This window comes from Cervus elaphus, chromosome 31 (assembly GCF_910594005.1).
Source record: "Cervus elaphus chromosome 31, mCerEla1.1, whole genome shotgun sequence".
In the NCBI taxonomy this organism is placed as follows: domain Eukaryota; kingdom Metazoa; phylum Chordata; class Mammalia; order Artiodactyla; family Cervidae; genus Cervus; species Cervus elaphus.
Window position 1 is genome coordinate 44,744,029 of NC_057845.1, and position 23,068 is coordinate 44,767,096.

The 23,068-nt window shown below is 36.6% G+C and overlaps 1 protein-coding gene across 9 annotated transcripts in view; it reads right to left on the reverse strand.

Annotated features, from left to right (window-relative positions):
* The window catches only part of SENP7 (SUMO specific peptidase 7), a 163,563-nt gene that overhangs the window by 87,163 nt on the left and 53,332 nt on the right, over window positions 1-23,068 (reverse strand). For 6 of the 9 annotated variants that reach the window (XM_043893184.1, XM_043893185.1, XM_043893186.1 and 3 more), the window contains 2 exons: window positions 16,048-16,145; window positions 612-809 (listed from right to left, as the gene is read on the reverse strand). In XM_043893184.1, coding sequence (XP_043749119.1) covers window positions 612-809; window positions 16,048-16,145 — 296 coding nt within the window. The remainder of the gene's footprint in view (window positions 1-611; window positions 810-16,047; window positions 16,146-23,068) is intronic. The other 3 variants (XM_043893188.1, XM_043893192.1, XM_043893190.1) reach the window with 1 other exon arrangement.

The following is a 23,068-nucleotide window of genomic DNA, read 5'->3' on the forward strand; positions in this document are numbered from 1 at the left end:
ATCATCTCCTTTTTTTAAAAATGCATGTAAAATACAAAAAGCTCACAAAGTAAAAAGTGGTAAGGACCTAGATTAAATAATATTTAAAAGATATGTTAAAGATGCTTGGCATGCTGCAGTCCAGGGAATCACAAAGAGTCAGACGCAACTAAGCAACTGAACAACAACAAATGTTAAAGATGCAGAAAATTAAAAAGATCCATAGATAGACAGACATACTTGTTTTTTTTTCTTTTCATCTTTAACATACCTTTAAGATAATATTTATGTCCTTACCTAACAAAATCTAGGTCCTTATCTACCTGTCTATATCTAGTTCTTCATTTTATATACGTGAATCTTTAAAAATATGTATATGTGAATTGAATTATTAAGTTAAATGCACTAACAATATTATTTGTTTTTTAAAAACAATTCTAACCCAATCGATTTAACGAAATGTAGTCATTAACTTTGTAAATTAAGATTGTCAGCTTTAAGATTTGAGGGAGTCACACGTGTATATGCCGATTTTCTTAAAGATCATTTCCAACAATCTTACTTTTAAGATCATTGGACTTAAAGTACTTCCAGTGCAATAAGCTGAACAAAATCAATACTGAACAACATACCTTTCAGATAAATTAAGGCTTTGGTGAAGAGGTTCTAATTTGTGACATGTCTCTAGGCTGTCAACAGATGTCGAAGGCAATGAGTCTGATTGCACCTTGTTGGCATCACATAAATTAGCATCGTTTCTAGGTAGGGTCTTTCTGAATTTTCGTCCTAAATCCGTCCATAGGACATTCGTCAACATAACTCTGAGTTGCCTGTTACACACATAAATAATTAATACATACAGTACTAAATATTATATAATACATGTATTCATCACAAATTATAACAAATGAAAACCTTCAGGAATTCTAATTCAGTTCTTCAAGCAATTAACCAGAGTAGTAAAAACCATAACTAAAAAAATCTGCCTAACCATTCTCAAATATACATGAAAAACTAAAGCACATTTCACTTAAATTGGGATTTTCTTCAGAATTCTGTCTGAGATACAACAACTGTGGTCACACACATGCACAGCTGTTGGGATTCCTGGTAACCAAACTGTGCTTAGCCACACCATCAGCGGAACAACAATATTCATCTGCACATCACCTCACAAAGGCAACCACTTCCTGCATTACAAATGTGTTCTTAGTTTAGTATTTGCTGGTTTGGAAAACATAATTAAACCTAAAGATAACAGTACATCATCTACAGTCTTAACTCTATATAGTCTTAAGATACATTTAAGTTTACCTTATTTCTAAAAACAGGTCAATTTAAAACACTGTATGTATACCAATTTCAAATGTAAAACTGATAAATCCAAGCACTGTCAGCTTTTTGCCTCATGACATTTTGCCCATTACTCATTCAACCTATCTTTGTACCAATAATACTTGGAGAACTGTGTTCAGTTCTTGAACCCAGAAACACAGTACTGTGAACAGGCTACCACGTTGATGTCAAACAATGTGAAATGAGGAATTGTGGGAAGAACTGAAATGTTTAATTAGAAGAGTGTCTATTCTACTCCCTAGTATCAGTTTTGGGCCCTTTTTGCTTAATAAAAGTAAGAATATTAAGAAACAGAAAGCAGTGTTTGTGCATTTTTAAGATAAAACAGATGTCAAAGAAGTGACTTGTTTGCACCTGCCCACTGGGCCTGTATCTTCAGATCACCCAGTAGAAGCGGGAGCCGCTCCTTCTTCCAAGGAGCCGCTGCAGAAAGCACTTAAACGCCACACATTTGGGGTTTAAAGAAAAGCTTATAGATTTTAGGATTACCATTAAACAATAAAAAGATGAGAGACATTGCTATGAATGAATGGAAATTCATTCTTCATCCAACAAATACTTACCAAATGCCTTCTAGCAAAACAATTGGCAACAAACAACACAGTTACAATTCCTGCCTCTGTGGAGGTTACATTTCAAGGAAGAATTATCCAATTAGCTATTTAATCACAACTGTAATGAGCAATATGAACAAAAAGTACAGATGCTGCATTTCTGCTGAACCAGACAAGGTAAGTTTTACTGAGAATATGACTTTTACTGAAGTTGAAACTATCCAAAGGAAACAAGTGGAAAATGGAGAGTGGTTCAAAAAGCAGGATAAAATGTAAATGCTCAGACATGAGGAAAGTTTGTTCAAGGAAATTAAAGGACTTACCTGGCTCAAGTGCTTAGAATGAAGAGGCAATCTGTATAAAGATGGGCAGTTAGGCAGAACTGTGTGGACTATGTTGAGGATTTGAAAGTTTAATGTCAACAACAGTATCAATCCCCTAGTTTTAATAAAAGAATGATGATATCACAGCTGTATTTTTAAAAAGATGACTTTGATCTTTTATGAAGAATAAAGAAAACATGAAGAGAAAAAATAATGAATTTAGAGAGGTGATGGTGACTTGGGGATAGTTTAATGGAATGGTGGGAGCAGAAACAGGAAAGAAGAAAAGGGCCATGGACACAGCAAAGGTAGGCAGTTGACACAGAGCTATGAAAAGGGGATATAGGACAAGGGCTGAGGATAAATGTAAGATTTAAGACAGGTCTTCTGAGTTAATTCCTGGTTACTTAGCTTAAGATAGAAAACATTTGTGTAAGTTTAAGTGCTTATGGGAAGAGGTCAACAAAATAGGAGAGGTTGAAGATACAGGAGACAGAATAATTAACATTATAATTAAGTTTCTTAAGAAGTGGCATAAAAAGAGCTAATATTTATTGAACATGCACCATATACCAGAAACTATGCTAAGCCCTTTACAATGATTTACCTCATTTAATCCTCACAACTAATCCATGAGGTCAGAAGTATGGTTTTTCCAGTGGTCATGTATGGATGTGAGAGTTGGACCATAAAGAAGGCTGAGCGCCAAAGAATTGATGCTTTTGAATTGTGGTATTGGAGAAGACTCTTGAGAGTACCTTGGACTGCAAAGAGATCAAACCAGTCCATCCTAAAGAAGATCAGTCCTGTGTGTTCATTGGAAGGACTGATGCTGAAGCTCTAGTACCTGGCCACCTGATGTAAAGAGCCAACTCATTAGAAAAGACCCTGATGCTGGGAAAGACTGAAGGCAGGAGGAGAAGGGGAAGACAGAGGATGAGATGGTTGGATGGCACCACCAACTCAACGGACATGAGTTTGAGCAAGCTCCAGGAGATGGTGATGGACAGGGAGGCCTGGCGTGCTGCAGTCCATGGGGTCACAAAGAGTCAGACACGCCTGAGCGACTGAACACCAACAACTCCACGAGGTACAGAGGTAACTGCTCCTCTGTAACTGAGGAAACCAGGACAGCATGATTAATAACTCAGCCCACAGTAAAATGAGTTGAATAGTGAGAGTGGGATCCAGAGCCATACACTCTCAACTCTGTCGATGGCACTCTTAACTGTTCCACTGTGCTGGTTTACGATGGGGTTCTTCCAGAAACCAAGATCATTTTCTCAGAGTGATATGAAAGGGAAAGGAACACAGGGTTGAGGAGAGAAAAGGCTTCAAGTCTTCATTGTATAGGGGAGGAACACAAGACGACTAGCGAAACACAGTAGGATTATCTTGGGATTGAGAAATCCAGGAAGATTAATAATTATGAATTTATAATGCCACAAACATACTCTGTTTTATCATTTTTTTCCCATTAGTGCTCAGCCACCTTGATGTCAGCACAATGCAAACAGATAATCAGGTTCACAATTATTAATTATGAAGGAAAAAGGCATCTTTGTAACTAAACATCTGGCAGCTAGCACCTTAACCAAGTGATCAAAGATAAGGCCACCAACAGTGGGACAAGGAGATGTTATATATCCTCTGATGTGACACAATAAGCAAATGACATCAGCTATGAAGCATTCTTTTCAAAAATGTAACATGAACCTAATCATAAGGCCAAGCCTAGACAAATTTTAGAAATCTAGTATATAAGACATCCTACAAGACAACTGGCCTGAACTCTTCAAAAAAGTCAATGTCATGGTTTAAGGGGGTGAAGACATGGAGGGATTATTCTAAGATTAAGAGAATAATGAGACATAAAAACCAAAAAATATAATGCATGAACCTCAATTTGATCCTAGATTAAAAAAAAAAAAAAGAAGACATCTTGGGGACATTTGGAGAATTCTGATTCTAGATTTTATATGAGATGATAATATGAAATTATTATAGGGATTTCTCTGGTGGTCCAGAGATTAAGAATCTGCCATGCAGTGCAAGGGATGCGGGTTCGATCCCTGGTCAGGGAACTAAGGTCCCACGTGCCATGGAGCAAACAAGCCCACGTGTCGCCCTAGCGGAGTTTCTGTGCGCCGTAACTACTGAAGGCCGCACAGAGCAGCTATTGAGCCCGTGTGCGGCAACTGGAGAGTCTGTGCTCTGTGACCAAAGATGCCACACGATGCAGTGAGGACCAGGTGTGCCACAACTAAGACTCCACACGGTCCAATAAATAAATAAATATGTTCAGTGTAATTAAAAGCCAAAGATGATATTAAAAAAGAAACTAGAATAAATCTTCTTCATGATGTATTGTGGTTATCATCTAAAAGAATTCCTTGTTTTTAAGAAGCACAGGCTAAAGTATTCAGAGGTAAAGTGCCTGACGTCTGTGACTTATTCTCAAATAGTTCTGGAAAAAAAAAAATGTGTATGTGAATGTGCATATGTGATATGCACTTAAATATATGAATGAAAGACTGAGAAAACATAAATGTGGGGAAATGTTAACATCTTGCACGTTTGTTATTCTTAACAAAATAATTCCACACCTGGAATCCTGTACCAAAAAAATACAAAACGGATGGGGAAAAGTTATGCATGAAGATATTCATCACAGTATTGTTTATAACAGCAAAAAATACAAGCAACTTTAAAATCCCAGCAATAGCAGAATGGTTAAGTATATACCATGATAAAACCACTTAACAGAATGTTACTTATTGGTCTCTTAAAATCTTCTACTTTAAATTTTAAGGGTGGCTGGCTGTGTTTTTTCCTGCTTTCTATTTGTCTTTATTTTAATTTTCTATGCTAAGCAAACACTATTTATGTAGAGAAATGTCAACCAATTAATTCTGTAAAGAACAATAAACATGTTTACCTAGCCAAAAACTATCTATTAATCAATGAAAAGAAACTATTTTTTACATTCAGGATTACTCTTTTATATGGTTTTATAACAATTTTATAACTTAAAATTCTAAATGATCAAATGAAAACATTTGTAAAATCTTAAGGATATATAAGGTCTACTTTTCAGTCTAATTAGAAAACTACTGACTATTAGTAATTTGCTAAATTATTTGAAAAAATACCCCAATGGTAATTTAAAAATTGTTAAATATGAAAATATCCAATGTTGGAAAATGTCATTTTTCTGTTCACCCAAATCAAGTAAGAATCACCATTGGTACATGTTATGCATGGCTGAGTCCCTCCAATCTTCACCTGAAACTACCACAACATTGCTCATTGGCTGTACTCCAATACAAAATAAAAAGTTAAAAAAAAAAAGAATTCCCATTGGTGATTTTACTGGTAATTCAAATTATTGGTTCTAAGTGAAAAAGACAATTTGGGTTCTCTTTGAAAATACTTATTTCACGTTCATAAATTTGCTTTATTGTAATCTGACTAATAATATTCTAAAGCAGAAGGCAGCAATCTTTTTCCCCAAAATTAAAGGTAAATTTTTAAAACTTCTATATTTAAATGCCTTAGCATTCTTTTTAAAAATCCCTTTAATATTTATTTAAGAATATAAAAATCATCTATAAAGCACACTCCAATTTGAAAAGAATAATCCAAATAAATATACCTCACACTATTAGCCAGGATTTGTTCCTCTATTTAGTTAAGTATCTAGAGATCACATAGGAATCAATTCTTATATTACTGATTCAGACCATTTTTCTTTAGGATCTCGTTTTTATTTATGTTTTACTGGAGGATAATTGCTTTACAATGCTGTAGTGGTCTCTGACACACACCAACATGAATCAGTCATAATTATACAGATACCCCTCCCCTCTTGAGCCTCCCTCCCCCTCATTTCACCGCTCTGGGTCGTCAGAGTGCCAGGCTGGACTCCCCGTGTTACAGAGCAGCTTCCCACTTCTTACCTGTTTTACACATGATCGTCTATATATGTCAATGCTACTTTCTCAATTTGTCTTACTTTCTCCTTCCCCTGCTGTTCCAACCAGACCATTCTCTACATTTGCATCTCCATTTCTTCTCTGTAAACAGGTTTATCATACTATTTTTTCTAGATTCCATAAATGTGTATTAATATACACTATTTGTTTCTCTCTTTCTGACTTACTTCACTCTGTATAACAGGCTCTAGGTCCATTCACCTTGCTACAACTGGCTCAAATTTGTTCCTTTTATGGCTGAGTAATATTCCATTGTATGTATGTACCACAACTTCTTTATCACTCACCTGTTGAGGGACATCTAAGTTGCATCCATGTCCTAGCTATTGCAAACAGAGCTACAATGAACACTGGGATGTATGTGTCTTTTAGAATTGTGGTTTTCTCAGGGTATATGCCCAGTAGTGGGACTGCTGGATCATATGGTAGTTTTATTCCTAGTTTGTTAAAGAATCTCCATACTGTTCTCCACTGTGGCTATATCAATTTACAATTCCACCTAGCCCTAGTATTTCTATGGATATTCAAATAGAAGCTTAAAGAGTAAAGAAAAACATTCAAACCAGACAAAATAAAACCTAAACTTAGTATTTAGGGGGACACACTTAGGTTGCAATACTATCCCAAAAAAGTAAGATTAGGAGACAGGTTAGTTTTCAAGGAGAGGAAAGGGAGTTGTAACTACAAAGGTACATGGAATTTCTGGGCTAAGTTTCTATTTTATACCTGAATGGTGGTTATATGACTATATCTGCCTTATAAAAACATATTAAATTATAATGAATAATTAAACAATTTACCCTTTATTCATTTTTTGGTAGATGCATTATATTTCATAGTAAAAATAAAGATAGAGGACAGCTAAATCAAGATCTCCACCTAACCCAACATTCTATTGATGATATATATATACCATCCCTGCTAAAGTACTTGCGCAAGCTTTTTTTTTTTTTTTTGTGGCCACACCTCAAGGGATCTTAGTGGGACCTTAGTTTCCTGACCAGGGATCAAACTGGTGCCCCTTGCAATGGAAGCGAGAAGTCTTAAACTCTGGACTACCAGGGAAGTCTCATCTAAGCTTTTCTTTTTTACTATTATTTACTTGTCTACATCAGGTCCTAGTTGCAGCATGTAGGATCTTCAATCTTCATTGCAGCATGTGAACTCTTGGTTGCAGCAAATGGGATCTAATTCTCTGACCAGGAATCCAACCAGGGCCCTCTGCATTGGGAAAGCAGAGTCTTAGCCAATGGACCATCAGAGAAGTCCTTACCTAAGCTTTTCAGAGTCATCCAATAGTCTATTTATAAAATGTCCCCTTCTAAGCTATGAATTATTATACTACTATTCATTTAATTTACAAGGGAAAATAGTTGCTAATTGATGTACTCAAAGTTTAAAAATTATCATTCCCAGAAAATAAAAATTATATCACATTTCTTCTGTAGCACTTTTCATACATGTAAAAATCTGTAATTATGAAAAAAAAAAAAACCCAGCAAAACCACAATAGAAAAAAAATTTTTTTTCAAATTTTGTTTGATTTAAATTTTTCAACAAAAGCAGGTTTTCAATGCATGCATAAATATAACAGTGATATAACTTGGCTAAACTCAAAACTCAGAAAGAAAAGAATCACTCCTCAAAACATGGTGTCCTAAAAAAAAAACAAAAAAACATGGTGTCCTATTTTTAGATTCTAGAAACTGACAGCTGGAATGAAGGCAGTGTTTTAGTATTTCTTGTCCTTCAAAAAAAAAAAGGCATGCAGGAAATAAAAATATGCTACCACAAAACATGCCACTTTGGCGCAAGGATTATTTTGAACTGAAAGCAACTGAGAGTAGATGCCAAAAAGGCTCCCTGTCCACGCACTGCTTGCCTAAAGGCAGGTTTAGACTATTTATCACCAGAGACTCTTTATCAGCCCAGGAATGTAATTCACATAACAAGCCTTACTAATCAAACATTATCTCCTATTAGTTTCCCCCATATACATTCTATCCCACAATTTGCCATCCTCGGAATAGCAAATAACTTCTCTAGAAATTTATTGTCCTTTGCTAATACACTATATAAGCCTAAGCTGTAACTACTTCTTTGAGTTACTTTTTTTAGAATTTCTCCCATGTATATGCACACAGCATGTGTTGAATAGATTCTGTTTGTATTTCTCTTATTTATCTGTATTTTGTCTGTCCAATTATGGCCCCAGTCGGAGAACCACTGGAGGGTAGAGGCTTGTGTACTTCCTCCTCAAGGACAAAATAACTGAACACATCACAAAAAAGACATATGAATACCCAATATGCATATGAAAAGATGCTCAATATCATTAATCCCATCTTTCTGGTCTTTAAAAAAAGTTTGTCTTTTCAAAATACGGGAAAGGGAGCAAAATATTTCAACAGATACTTTAGAAAACATACAGAATAACAATAAACACATGAAAAGATGCTCAATATCATCATTCATCAACAAAATGCAATTATTACCACAATTAGATATCACCACATGGGACTTCCCTAGTGATCCAGAGGCTAAGATTCTGCACTCAAATGCAGGGGGCATGGGTTTGATCCCTGATCGGGGAACTAGATTCCCACACGTAGCAACTAACCCTATGTGCTGCAACTACTGAACCCACACAAACAGCCCACATGCTGCAACAAAGACTCACTGGAGCCAAAACAAACAAATAAATTAAAAAAATTTTAAACATAACTCTTAAAAAAAAAAAACAGATATCACCACACATATATTATAAGGGATGATAACAGAGACTGACCATACAAGTCCTGACAGGAGGATTGAGGAAGTAAAACTCTCCTGCACCTCCTGTGCAAATGTAAAATGACACAATTACTTCTGGAAGACATTTGGCAGTTTCTTAACAAAGTTGAAAATGTACTTTCAGTGACTCAACAGCCCATCTCCTAGGTATTTACCCAAAAGAAATAAAAATGTGTCCACATAGGCACTTGTACATGAGTGTGCACACAGCAGTTTTATTCACTGTAGTATTCATTTTTCACAGAACTAGAACAAAAATATTTTACATTTGTAGAGAAACACAAAAGACCCCAAATAGGCAAGGCAGTCTCGAGAAAGAAAAACAGAGCTGGAGGAATCAGGCTCCCTGACTTCAGACTACACCACAAAGCTACAGTAGTGAGAAGGGTGTGACATTGGCACAAAAACAGAAATACGGATTAGTGGACTAGAACAGGACGCCCAGAAATAAACCCACACACCTACAGTCAGTTAGTCCATGACAAAGGAGGCAATACATACACAATGGACAAAGACAGTCTCTTCAATAAGCGGTGCTGGGAAAACTGGATGGCTATATGTAAAGTATAAAATCAGAACATTCTCGAACACCATATACAAAAAGAAACTCCAAATGGATTAAAGCACTAAATGTAAGATTGGACACTATAAAACTCTTAGAGGAAAACATAGGCAAAACACTCTTTGACATAAATCACAGCGATATCTTTTTGGATTCACCTCCTAGAGTAATTGAAATAAAAACAAAAACAAACAAATAGGACCTAATTAAATTTAAAAGCTTTTGCATAGCAAAGGAAATCATAAACAGAATGAAAAGACAACCCACAGAATGGGAGAAAATATTTGCAAGTGATGAGACAGACAAGGGATTAATCTCCAAAATATACAAACAGTTCATGCAGCTCTATATCAAAAAAAATCAAAAAACCCAATCAAAAACTGAGTAAAGACCAAATTGGACCTTTATCCAAAGAATACATACAGATGGCCAAGGAGCACGTTAAAGATGTTCAACATCACTAATTATTACAGAAATGCAAATCAAAGCTACAATGAGATATCATCTCACACTGGTCAAAATGGCTATCATCAAAAAATCTACAAACAATATATGCTGGAGAGTGTGTAGAGAAAAAGAAACTCTCCTAAACTTTTGGCTGGAACATAAACTGTTACAACCACTATAAAGGACAGTATGAAGAGTCATTAAAACAAAACAAAACTAAAAACAGAACTACTGTATGATCCACCACTGCCACTCCTGAACATAAATTAAAAAAAAAATCATAATTTGAAAAGATACATGCACCCCAATGTTCACTAAAGGACTATTTAACAATAGCCAAGATATGGAGGCAACTTACATGTCCACTGACAGAGGAATAGATAAAGAAGATGTGGTACAAATATACAATAGAATATTACTCAGTCCTAAAGAAGAAAAACCCATCTGCAACAGCATGATGTAGAGAATACTGTACTTAGTGATATAAGTCAGACTGAGAATAACAAGTACTATGTGAATGTAAAAAATGATACAAACGTATCTACATACAAAACAGCAAAGACTCACAGAAACAGAAGACAAATTTATGGTCACCAAACAGAAGAAGGGAAAGAGGGACAAATAAGGATTATGAGATTAACAAATACAAACTACCATACGTAAAACAGATAAGCAACAATAATTTATTGTATTGCACAGGGAATTATAGTCAATGTCTTCTAATAACCTACAATAAAATATAATCTGAAAAAATGTACAATTGAATCACTTGGCTATACACACGAAATTCATTCAATATTATGAATCAATTATACTTCAACTTTTAAAATGACTGATCACAGATCATCATAACAAATATAATAACAGTGAAAATGTTCTGAAATATTGCAGGAATTACCAAAATGTGACACAGAGGCATAAAGTGAGTAAATGCTTTTTTGAAAAACGGTGCCGATAGACGTGCTCAACGCAGGGCTGCCTGCAACATTCAGTTTGTGAAAAAGAGATCGGTTCAAGATGGCAGGGTAGAAGACGCACGCTCACCATTTCTTGTGAGAGCATCAAAATCACAACTGCTGAACAACCATCAACAGGAAGACACTGGAACCCACCAAAAAAGATAACCCATATCCAAAGACAAAGGAGAAGTCCCAGTGAGACAGTAGGAGGGGCACAATTACTATAAAATCAATTTGTAAAAAATGCAGTATCTGCAAAGTGCCAATAAAGTGAAGCACAATAAAGAAGAGTATGCTTGTATCTTATGAGCAGTGTCCTCATAAAAACGGCAGAAACAGACATACACAAAGGGAGACAGCAGGAAGACATACAGGGAAAACGTGTAAACATGGAGGACTGAACGCCTGAAGAAAAGAGGAGAGAGACATGGAACAGATTATTCCCCACTGCCTTCAAAGGTTCATAGCCTTGCTGACACCTTGATTCACATGAAATGTAAATGGATTAAATAACCTAATCAAAGGTAGAGATTGTAAGAGTAGCTTATAATAAAATAACAAGACCTTCTATGCTCTGAATGTATGTGTGTGTGTGCTAAATCGCTTCAGTTGTGTCCAACTCTGTGCAACCTTACAGACTGTAGCCCACCAGGCTCCTTTGTCCATGGGATTCTCCAGGCCAGAATACTGGAGTGGGTTGTCATGCCCTTCTCCAGGGGACTTTTCCACCCCAGGGTTCAAACCTGAGTCTCTTAACATCTCCTGCATCGACAGGCTGGTTCTTTACCAGTAGTGCCACCTAGGAAGCACTCTGAACATGTGTTTCCCCTCAAAATTTATATTTTGAAATTCTAACCCCCAAAAGTGATGGTATTAGGAGGTGGTGACTTTGGGAGGGTCATGAGGGTAAAGCCCTCATATATGGGATTAGTGCTCATAAAAAAAGTTTCAAGAGAAGGCTCCTTCCACTCTTTTGAGGACACAGCACAAAAAGATGTCCATCTATGAACCAGGAAGCCTTCATCAGATACTGAATCTGGAAGTACCATGATCCTGGGCTTCTCAGGCTCCAGAATCATGAGAAATAAATGTTTTTGTTTATAAGCCACTTACTCTTATGGTATTTTGTTATGGTAGTGCAAAAAGACTAAGATAAGATCCAACTATATGCTCTTGAATGGAGACACATTTTGGACACAAAGAAATAAATAGGTTCAAAGTAACATGATGGAAAAAGTATATCATGCAAACAGCAGCCTTAAGACAGGTAGAGTGGCTATACCAGTGTTAGACAAAACAAACTTTAAAGAAAAAAATAACACCAAATGTGTGTAGAAACAATGAGGAATAATTCATTGGCAAAAGGGTTAATTCTTCAGTGGGATACACTGACTATAAACATGCGGGCCTGCTCAGTCGCTTCAGTCCTGTCCGACTCTTTGCAGCCCTAACGACTGCAGCCCACCAGGCCTCTCTGTCCACAGGGACCCTCCAGGCAAGAAAACTGGAGTGGGTTGCCATGCCCTCCCCCAGGGGATGTTCCTGACCCAGGGATCAAACCTATGTCTGCTGTCTCCTGCATTTGCAGGCAGGTTCTTCACCACTAGCGCCACCTGGGAAGCCCCACTATAAAATACATAAACATAATAATAAGACAGCAAACTCATTAAGCAAAAACAGAAAGGAGAAATTAACAGAACTACTACTATCAACAGTAATAGTTCAACATTTAAAACCCCAGTCTGGATAGAACAATGAGACAAAAAAAAACCTCACAGAGGCTTGAATAACACTATCAACCAACTCAATCTAAAAGACATCTAGAGGCACTCTAATAAATAGAAACAAAATGCACATTCTTCTCAAACACATGGAACATTCTCCAAGAAAGACCATATGCCAGGCCACAAACAAACCTCAGCAGACTTACAGGAAGTGAAATCATATAAAACATTCTCAGACCACAATGGAATTCAATTAACAATTAACAACAGGTAAGTCATCAGAATGTAATGTACAGCATTGTGACTATGGTTAATAATACTATAATACATATTTGAAAGTTGCTAAAAAATAAAACTTAAAAGTTGTCATCACAAGAAAATTGTGACTGTGAGTGATAGATGTTAACTATACTTATTGCAGTGATCACCTCACAATATATACAAGTGTAGAATCATTATGTTGCACACCTGAAACTAATATAATGTTATATGTCAATTAAATCAATAAAAGAATATCTTTGAAATTTAAAAACACATAGAAAGTAAACAACACACACTTTCAAAGCAAGTCAGTTAACCATACCAGAAATTAGAAAATGCTTTTGCTTAATAAAAGAAAATCACAGAACACCAAAATTTATGAGGTGCACCCAATAGAGTGCTCAGAATAAAATTTAAAACTAAACGCCTATATTAGAAAAGAAGACAGATATCAGATCTCAAATCAATAACCTAACTATACACCTTAAGAAATTATTTAAAAAAGCACAAACTATGTCCAAATCAAGAAGAAAATAAGATTACAGTGGAAATAAATGAAATTAAATATAGAAAACTTGCAGAGAAAACTGATGAGACCAAAACTTGGTTCTTTGAAAAGATCAAGAAAATCCACAATTATCCAGGTAGACGGAACCAAAAAAAACCACTCAAATTATTAACATCAGGCATGAAAGAACAGTCATCACCAGCAACATCACAGAAATTTTAAACAGTGTTAGAATACCATGAACAAATGTATTTTGTAATGAATAATGAAACATCTGAAAATAAAATTAAGAAAACATTTCCATTCACAAGAGCATCGGAAGAAGAAAATACTTGGGAATAAGTTCAACAATAAATGTCCAACACACACTGAAAGTAATTAAATGTTGTTGAAAGAAACTGAATAAAACCTAAATAAATGGAAAATATATTCATGAACCACAAGACTTAATTTATTAAGATGGCAATACTCCCCAAGTTGGTCTGCAGATTTTCAACATGTCCTCCATCAAAATCCTTGTTGGCTGTTTTGCTAAAAATGACAACCTGATTGTAAAGTTCAGCTCCTCAGCTCCTCCTCTGGTGGTCCAGTGGTTAAGAATCCGCCTTGCGATGCAAGGGACATTGGTTATCCCTGGTCTGGGAAGATCCCACATGCAGAGGAGCAGCTGAGCCCATGCATCACAACTTCTGAGCCAGGGATCTAGAGCCCACAAGCTGCAGCGACTGAGCCCATGTGTCTGAGACTGTGCTCCGCAGCAAGAGAAGCCACTGCAGTGGAAAATCCGCGCTCAGCAATGAAGAGCAGTTCCCGCTTTTCGCACCTAGAGGCGCCCGTGTGCAGCAACAAAGACCCATCACAGCCCCAAAATAAAATAAATAAATATTTAAAAAAAAAAAAATTCAGCTGAAAATGCAAAAAGCCCAGAACAACCAAGACAATCTTGAAAAGGGACTTCACTGGCAGTGGTTAAGTCTTCATACTTCCTCTGCAGGGAGCACAGGTTTGATCCCTGGTCAGGGGAACTAAGATCCCACATGCCATGTGGTAAAGTCAAAAAAGTTTTTATTTTTTTTTTTAATTTTTTTAAATCTTGAAACTACTATAAAGTTGGAAGACTCACATTTTCCAATTTCAAAACTTACCACAAAGTTACAATACAGTGTGCATTACACAGTGGTACTGAGGTAAAAACAGACATACAGATCAATAGACTAGGATTTCAAATCCAGAAACAAACCCGTATATTAACGTTAACTGATTTTCAACAAAGGTAGCAAGAAAAATTGGTACCTCTTCAACAACTGTTGCTGGGAAGACTGCATATTCACACACAAAGATACACATCCCGATGCCTATCTCATGCCACACCTAAATCAAAACCGATCAAAGACCTAAATCTAAGGCCTAGAACTACAAAAACCCTAAGAAGAAAACACAAGAGTAAGTCACCATGACCTCAGATTAGGCAACAGCTTCTTAGATATGACAACAAAAGCAGAGCAACACAATAAAGATAGATAAATGAGATTTGATCAAAGTGAAAAAAACTTCTGTGCTTCAAAGGACACCATCAATAAAGTGAAAAGCTGAGTGACAGAAAATACTTGCAAGCCATATATCTGATAAGGACGTGTCTCCAGAACATACAAAAAAAAAAAACCTCTTAAACTCAATAATAAAAAGATAAACAACACAATTTTCAAACAGGAAAAGGATCTAAACAAACATTTCTCCAAAGATATACAAATGACCAACAGGCACGTAAAAAGACACTCAATGTCATTAGGAAACATTTATTTATTTATTTTTTGAAACATTTATTAAGAACACAATGAAACATCATTTCATACCCACTAGGACAACCATGGACAAAAGGAAGGAAGCAAAGGAAGGCAGGAGGGAAAGCAAGTGTTGGTAAGGATAGAGAGTCCCTGATACATTTATTTACTAAGGACAGTTCACTTGGAAGGTGAGAATTCAGACTAAATAGCTTACAAAGTGCTCTGATATAAGTTCAAAAACTCCAATTAGTCATCTAACTTGTGCCAACTCCCAACACTTTTAATTTTTACTTTGTTACTGTCATTTTTTATTCATTTGCTATTCTTAAAAAATATACCCTTTTGCAAAATAACAACTTTTTAAGCATTTACTGTTGTCCAATATTAAAAATTTAGCTCTGAATTCCTTCTAGTAAGAATTGTAATTTGAATCCCACAGCTATTTAATTTCAGCGTATCCATTACTCATTAATACTATGACTACAGGACTGCAGTTGCTAACTGGAGCATTTTTTTCACTACAGACCACAAGCAATGAATCCAGAATTTTAATGAGTTTATATATAACCCTTGCTTTATAAGATAAATCTTGCAAGATGTTCCAAACACACAAACAAGGAGTTAAGATGACTTAGAATCACAGAAAGTCAGAGCTTAGATGGAACCATAAAGGCCACTGAAGTCAATCACTGTATTTTAGAAGTTGTGGTAACTGAGACCCAAAAAGGTTAAATGAATCATTCACGGTCACACTCTACACAGCATAAGACCATCCTATGTCACACACACACATGTATCTTACCTTTCTGCTGATGTCTTAGAAGTGACAGGATGACCACGTACACCTTTTTTACTTTTATGGTCTAGAGAGAGGACCTTATTTCTTAGGCTCCTTTTCAACTAAGAAAAAAAAAAATGGAATTTGGAATTTCAATAATATAGAATACAACAATTAAAAGGCAGTTAAATTTTCTTTTTATTTAGAAATTCAAGATAAACAGCCAAACTCATAATGATTCACAGAGGGGTAAAAAGGCAACCTACAAAAAAAACCTGGCATCTTTTGCTAGTGGAGAAACAAAAGCCCACTAAATAGTAGAACAAAGACATTTAAAAATATAGAGGTAACTTTAGTCAGGAAATCGACATTTTAAAATTCAAAAGCTTACATAACTGAAAGATGGTGAATGTGTTTAAGGAAATATAAAAATAATTACGTGTCAAATTAAATAGAATCTGTGATTCCGACGTAACTGCATTTATAAACAACTGGAAGGGATTACAATTAATACCCTATGAACTGTTACATGGAGAAACTTTATGACAGAGCCAGATATCTTACTAACACTGTGTAGATTTAACCTAACTAGAAACAACAGTTAAAACTGATTTAGGTAATATGCAACAGTGTGAACCTAGACAAATAAATTATTTATCTCCTCCTTATATTAGTTTCCTTATGTGGAAGGGTTGTGTGTGTGTGCTCAGTCATGTCCATCTATTTGCGACTCCATGGACCCACCAGGCTCATCTGTCTATGGCATTTCCCAGGCAAGAATACTGGAGTAGGTTGCCATTTCTTCCCAAGGGACTTTTGCAACCCACGGATGGAAACTGCATCCTTGGGTCTCCTGCATTGGTAGGCAGATTCTTATACACACACAGACACACATATACACACACACAATGGAATATTACTCAGCCATAAAAAGTGAAATAATAACATCTGCAGCAACATGGATGCACCCAGTGATTATCACACTAGGTGAAATAAGGCAGAGAGAGGAAGACAAATACTTTGCGACATCACCTATATGTGGAATCTAAAATGTGACACAAATCAACTTATTTATGAAACAGAAACAGACTCAGGTACATAGAAAACACTTATGGTTACTAGAGGGGGAAGGGGATAGAGGAGGGAAAAACTAGGAGTTTTGGATCAGCAGTGCAAACTACTACGTATAAAAGACACTACAAAGCCCTACTGCCTAGCACAGGGAATATACTCATATCCTGTAACGAGCCATAATGGAAGAGAACATCAAAAAGAATGTGTATCCATATGTATAACTGAATCACTTTGCTGTCCACTTGAAACTAACACAACAACGAAAATCAACTACAGTTCAATTTTAAAAAACACTGTCTTCCTCAAAGAGGTATCTATACACCCATGTTCAAAGCAGCACTCACTGTTCACCACAGCTATAAGGGGGAAACAACTCAAGTGTCCCAGCAATAATAATATCAACAACAACAAAATGTGGCATATACACGAGTAAGGAAATATTACTTACCCTTACAAAAAAAAAGGAATTCTGATATATATTACAACATGGATGAACTCTGACTATGAGATAATAAATACTCATATTGGTCTCTGCCCACAGTTCCTGACACAGAACTGCTAAAATCTTTGTAATTTCCTTGGTAATAAGAGAATCTTTTGCTATAATATTGGTTTTTAACCCCAATTCCTGTCACAAGGCTTCTAAAACCCTGGTAATTTCCCAGGTGACAGGAGTGTCTTTTGTACTAATGAAGTGACTCTAGGTGAGCTTCTGGATAGGGGCTAGTCACCAGAAAGACCGAGTCAGTATTATGAGCTTAGAATTCTCATCTCTGCCTCCCACTCCCTGGAGAGGGGAGAGGAGCTGGAAGCAGAGTTAATTATCGGTCATGCCTACGTGAGGAAGTCTCCATTACAATCCCAACAGTATGAGGTCTGAAGAGCTTTCAGGCTGGTGAAGCCCATCCACATACCAGGAAGGCCACAATCCCGCCTCCACAGAGAAGAAACTCCTGCAACTCGGGACCCACTAGTCCTTGCCCTCCGCATCTCCTCGTTTGGCCGCTCATCTGTATTCTTTATCATGTCCTTTAATAAGCTGGTAAATGTACGTAAGTGTTTCCCTGAATTCTGTAAACTGTTCTAGCATAAATTAATCCAACCTGAGGAGGAAGTCATGGGAACCTCAGATTTATATCCAGCAGGTCAGAAGCACAGATGACAACCTGGACTTGTGACTGGCATCTGAAGTGGAGTGGAAGCAGTCTTGGGACTGAGCCCATAACCTGTGGGATCTAAAACTATCTCCAGATAGTGTCAGAATTGAGATAAACTGCAGGACACCCAGCTCATGTCCCAGAGGATGGACTGGTGGGGGAAAACCCACACACATGTGGTGGGAGAAGTGTTGTGAAAATGATAGTAGCCTGAGAATAAAGGAGAAACACAGGAGGAAGAGGGTTTTTCCCAAAGCAATAACATTAGGCTAAGTGAAATAAGCCAGTAAGAAAAAGACAAATACTCTATGATTCTAGTTATACAAAGTATCTAGAGTACATAAAGATAGAAAATAGCTTGTACATAGAAATAGAAAACAGACTACGTCGAACTAAAAAAATGTCTGGATGGGAAAGAAAACCATCAACAACATGAAAAAGCAATCTATAGAACTGGAAAAATTATCTGTGAAACACATATCTGATAAGAGGTTAACATCTAAAATAGACAAAGAACTCATACAAATCTACTGCAAAAACAAACATCTAATTTTACAGTGAGCAGAGGATTTGAACAGACATTTTCCCAAAAGAGACATACATATGGCCAACAGGTATGTGTGAAAAGGTGCTTAATATCACTAAACATCAAGGAAATGCAAATCAAAACCACAGCAAGCCATCACCCCACACCTGGTAGAATGGCTCTTATCAAAACAACAAGACATAAAGAGTTGGCAAGGGTAAGCAGAAAAGGAAACTCTTGTGTACTGATGGTAAGAATGTAAATTGGCAGAGACACTATGGAAAACAGTATAGAGGTTCCTCAGAAAATATTATAAAAATCACCATATGATCTAGCAATTCCACTTTGACTTCCGAGTATTTATTTTTAGGAAGCAAATCACTAACTGAAAAAAAATTATCGACAACCCTTGTTCACTGCACAATTATTTACAACAGCCAAGAGGTGTAAACAATCAAAGTGTCCATCAATGGATGAATGGATAAACAAAACATGTTATATACATAAACACACACACACACATGGAATATTATTCAACCATAAAAAAGAAGGAAATCTTGCCATTTGCAATAGCATGGGTGCACTTTCAGGGCATTATATTAAGTGAAATAAGTCAGACAGAGAAAAAATAAATACCATATGATCTCACTTAGATGCAGAATTTTTTTTTAACTCGTCAGTACAGAGAACAGATTTGTGGTTGCCAGAGGCAGAGGTTGACAGTTGGGGAAAATGGGTGAAGATGGACAAAAGGTACAAATTTCCCGTTATAAGTAAGTCCTGGGGGATGTAATGTACAGCACGTTGACTTAGTGAACAAAACTGTACTGTATATTTGAAAGTTGCTAAGACAGTAATGAGATGGTTGATGGCATCACCAACTCAATGGACATGAGTTTGAGTAAGCTCTGGGAGTTGGTGATGGACAGGGAAGCCTGGCGTGCTGTAGTCCATGGGGGTAGCAAAGAGTTGGACAAGACTGAGCGACTGGACTGAACTGAACTGAAGACAGCAGATCTTAAAAGTATCATCATGGGGGAAAAAAATTGTAACTATTAATATGTATGGTGATGAATGTTAACTAAATTTACTGCGGCAATAATTTTGCAATTTAAATATGTATCAATCATTATGGCTTTCAGCCAGTGAAGCTGGGGAGATATCCAGCCAGGAAAAGAATGTCAGATCTCATTGTCCTAGGGTTTTTTTTTTCCGGCTGTGCTGGGTCTTCGTTACTGCATGCAGGCTTTCTCTACTTGCAGAGAGTGGGGGCCACTCTCTAGTTGCAGCACATGGGCTTTTCATTGCGGTGGCTTCTCTTGTGGAGCATGGGCTTTAGGTGAGTGGGCTTCAGTAGCTGCTGCATGTGAGCTCAGTAATTGTGGCACATGGGCTTAGCTGCCCTGAGCCTTGCGGGAATCTTCCTGGACCAGGGATCAAACTGGTGTTCCCTGCATTGCAAGGCAATTTTTTAACCACAGGACCATCAGGAAAGCCCCTTCCTAGATTTTTGACACTCTCCTGAAGTCCTTGGATAGAACGGCTTGATCCCAAAAATAAATAAATCAGAAGTTTGGTACATACATACAATGGAGTATTACTCAGCTATAAAAAGGAACAAAATTTGAGTCAGTTGAACGGAGATGAATGAACCTAGAGCCTGTTATACAGAATGAAATAAGTCAGAAAAACAAGTACATATATTAATGTATGTAAGGAATCGAGAAAAATGGTCCTGATGAACCTACCTGCAAGGCAGGAACAGAGATGCAGACAAAGAGAACGGACTTCCAGACATGAACTGAGAGAGTAGCACTGAAACACATACATTACCATATAGAAAGCAGAAAGCTGGGGGGAAGAATCTGCATAACACAGCGAGCTCAACCCAGTACTCTATCACAGCCAAGAGGGGCAGGATGGGCTTGGGGGTGGGAGGGAGGTTCCAGAGGGAAGGGACATGTATACTTATGGCTGATCCATGATGCTGTACGGCAGAAACCAACACAACGTTGTAAAGCAATTGTCCTCCAACTAAAAATAAACTAAGAAAAAACAAATGCAGCTAAATTCAGCAGCTGTGAAAGCCACACAGCAAACTTTTCTTCAAGATTTTTTCTTAAAGTATGGATATGAAAAAATAAAATAAATTTTTTAAAAATTAAAATTGAAAAATATTTTTAAATACATAAATATATATTATGTTATATGTGTGGATACTTGATCAGTCACATCTGACTTTTTGTGACTCTATGACTGTAGCCTGCCAGACTCCTCTGTCCATGGGATTCTCTAGGTAAGAATATTGGGATGGGTTGCTGTTTCCTTCCCCAATTATGTTATATACCTAAAACTAACATGATGTTACATAGTAATTATATCTCAATATCAAAAAATATATCACATTTGGCTCACCAAATGTACCACATTAGTGCAAGATGTTAATGATAAGCAAACTGTGTGTGAGGGTAGGGGAGAGTAGTATAAGCACACAAGTACTGTTTGTACTATCCCTTCAATTTTTTGGTAAAGCTAAGACTACTCTAAAAAATAAACTCTGCTAATTTAAAAAAATAAGTAAACTGACAGTTCCAAGTGCTGATACCAGAAGCTGCCACACATCACTGGTGGAAACGTCAAATGGTACTCTGGAAATCAGTTTGGCAGTTAGGTATATACTTACCACATGACTCAGGAATCCCACTTTAAGGTATTTATCCTAGAGAGATTAAAACTTTTGCTCACAAAAAAACCTGTATTCTTAATTGCCAAAAACTGGAAACAATCCTTCTGTCCTTCAATGGTTCATTTGGGAATGGATACACAAACTATTGATATAGTTTGCTATTCATCAACAGCAAGGATGAATCTCACTGGCACTAAACTGAGTGGAAAAAAAACAGTCTCGAAACATTAAAACATTACATGCTCCATGATTACAATCATGTGACACTCTGGGAAATGCAGAGGTACAAGGAGAGAAAACAGCAATGTTAGCATAGATTATGGATGAGGATAAGAAGACTCTACAAAGACGACAGCACCAGGGAATTTTTTGGGAGTGATGGAACCATACAGTATCTTCACTGCGATGACAGTCCTATGAGTCTATAAAGATCCTGTGACTCATAGCACTTCACATCAAGAAAAAACTGATAAATAAATACAAATACACACACACCTTTATTACACTGGTGGTTGCAAAAATGTATACATTTGTCACAATTCAGAGATCACTTAAAATGGATTAATTATATATAAATTCACTGTCAAATATATTTGAGAATAAATATAAAATACATATTTAAAGGGGCAAAATATTTGGACACCTCACAAAAAAGACGATACACAACAGCTAATCATCATATGAAAATATTCTCACCACTACGTATAAAATAGATAGTTAAGGAGAAACAACTGTAGACCACAGAGAATTTTCCTCAGTGCTCTGTGGTGACCGAAATGGGGAGGAAATCCAAAAAAGAGGAGATATATGTATAAACATGGCCTTCCCTGTTGACACAGTGGTAAAGAATCTGCCTCCCAATGCAGGAGATTTGAGTTCAATCCCTGGGTCAGGAAGATCCCCTGGAGAAAGAAATGGCCACCCACTCCAGTATTCTTTGCCTGGGAAATCCCATGGACAGAGAAGCCTGGCGGGCTATTATATATAGTTCATGGAGTTGCAGAAGAGTAGGACGTGACTTAGCGCCTGCTCAAGTCACACACACACACAAAAAATGACTTAGCAACAAAACAACAAATGTACACCCAGAGCTGATTCACTTTTCTGTGCAGAAGAAACTAACACAATATTGAAAAGAAAGTACACTCTAATAAAAAAAAAAATATGAAAATATTTTAACACCGTTGGTCATCAGGGCAAAGCAAATTAAAAGTCCCAAAGTTCACCAACAGAAGAATTAGATAAATGAATTGTGTTATACTCATATAATAGAATGTTGCTCAACAATAAAAAGGAACAAACTACTAACAGGCACAAAACAGAAATGAGCTTCAACAACATTTTACTAAGCAAAAGAAGGCAACACAAAAGAGTATACACTGCAAAAACAGGCAAAACTATCTTACAAATAATGAAATTAAAAAATTGGTTGTCCAGAACAGGGTGGGAATAGAGACAACAGGCAAAGGAAAGACACAAGCGTAAGGGCAAAGAGAACTTTCAAGGCTCAGGACAATGCTCTATTTCACTGAGATACTGGTTGCATATGTTACATTAGTCAAAGCTCATCCAATCATATACCTAAGATCTGTTTCATATATC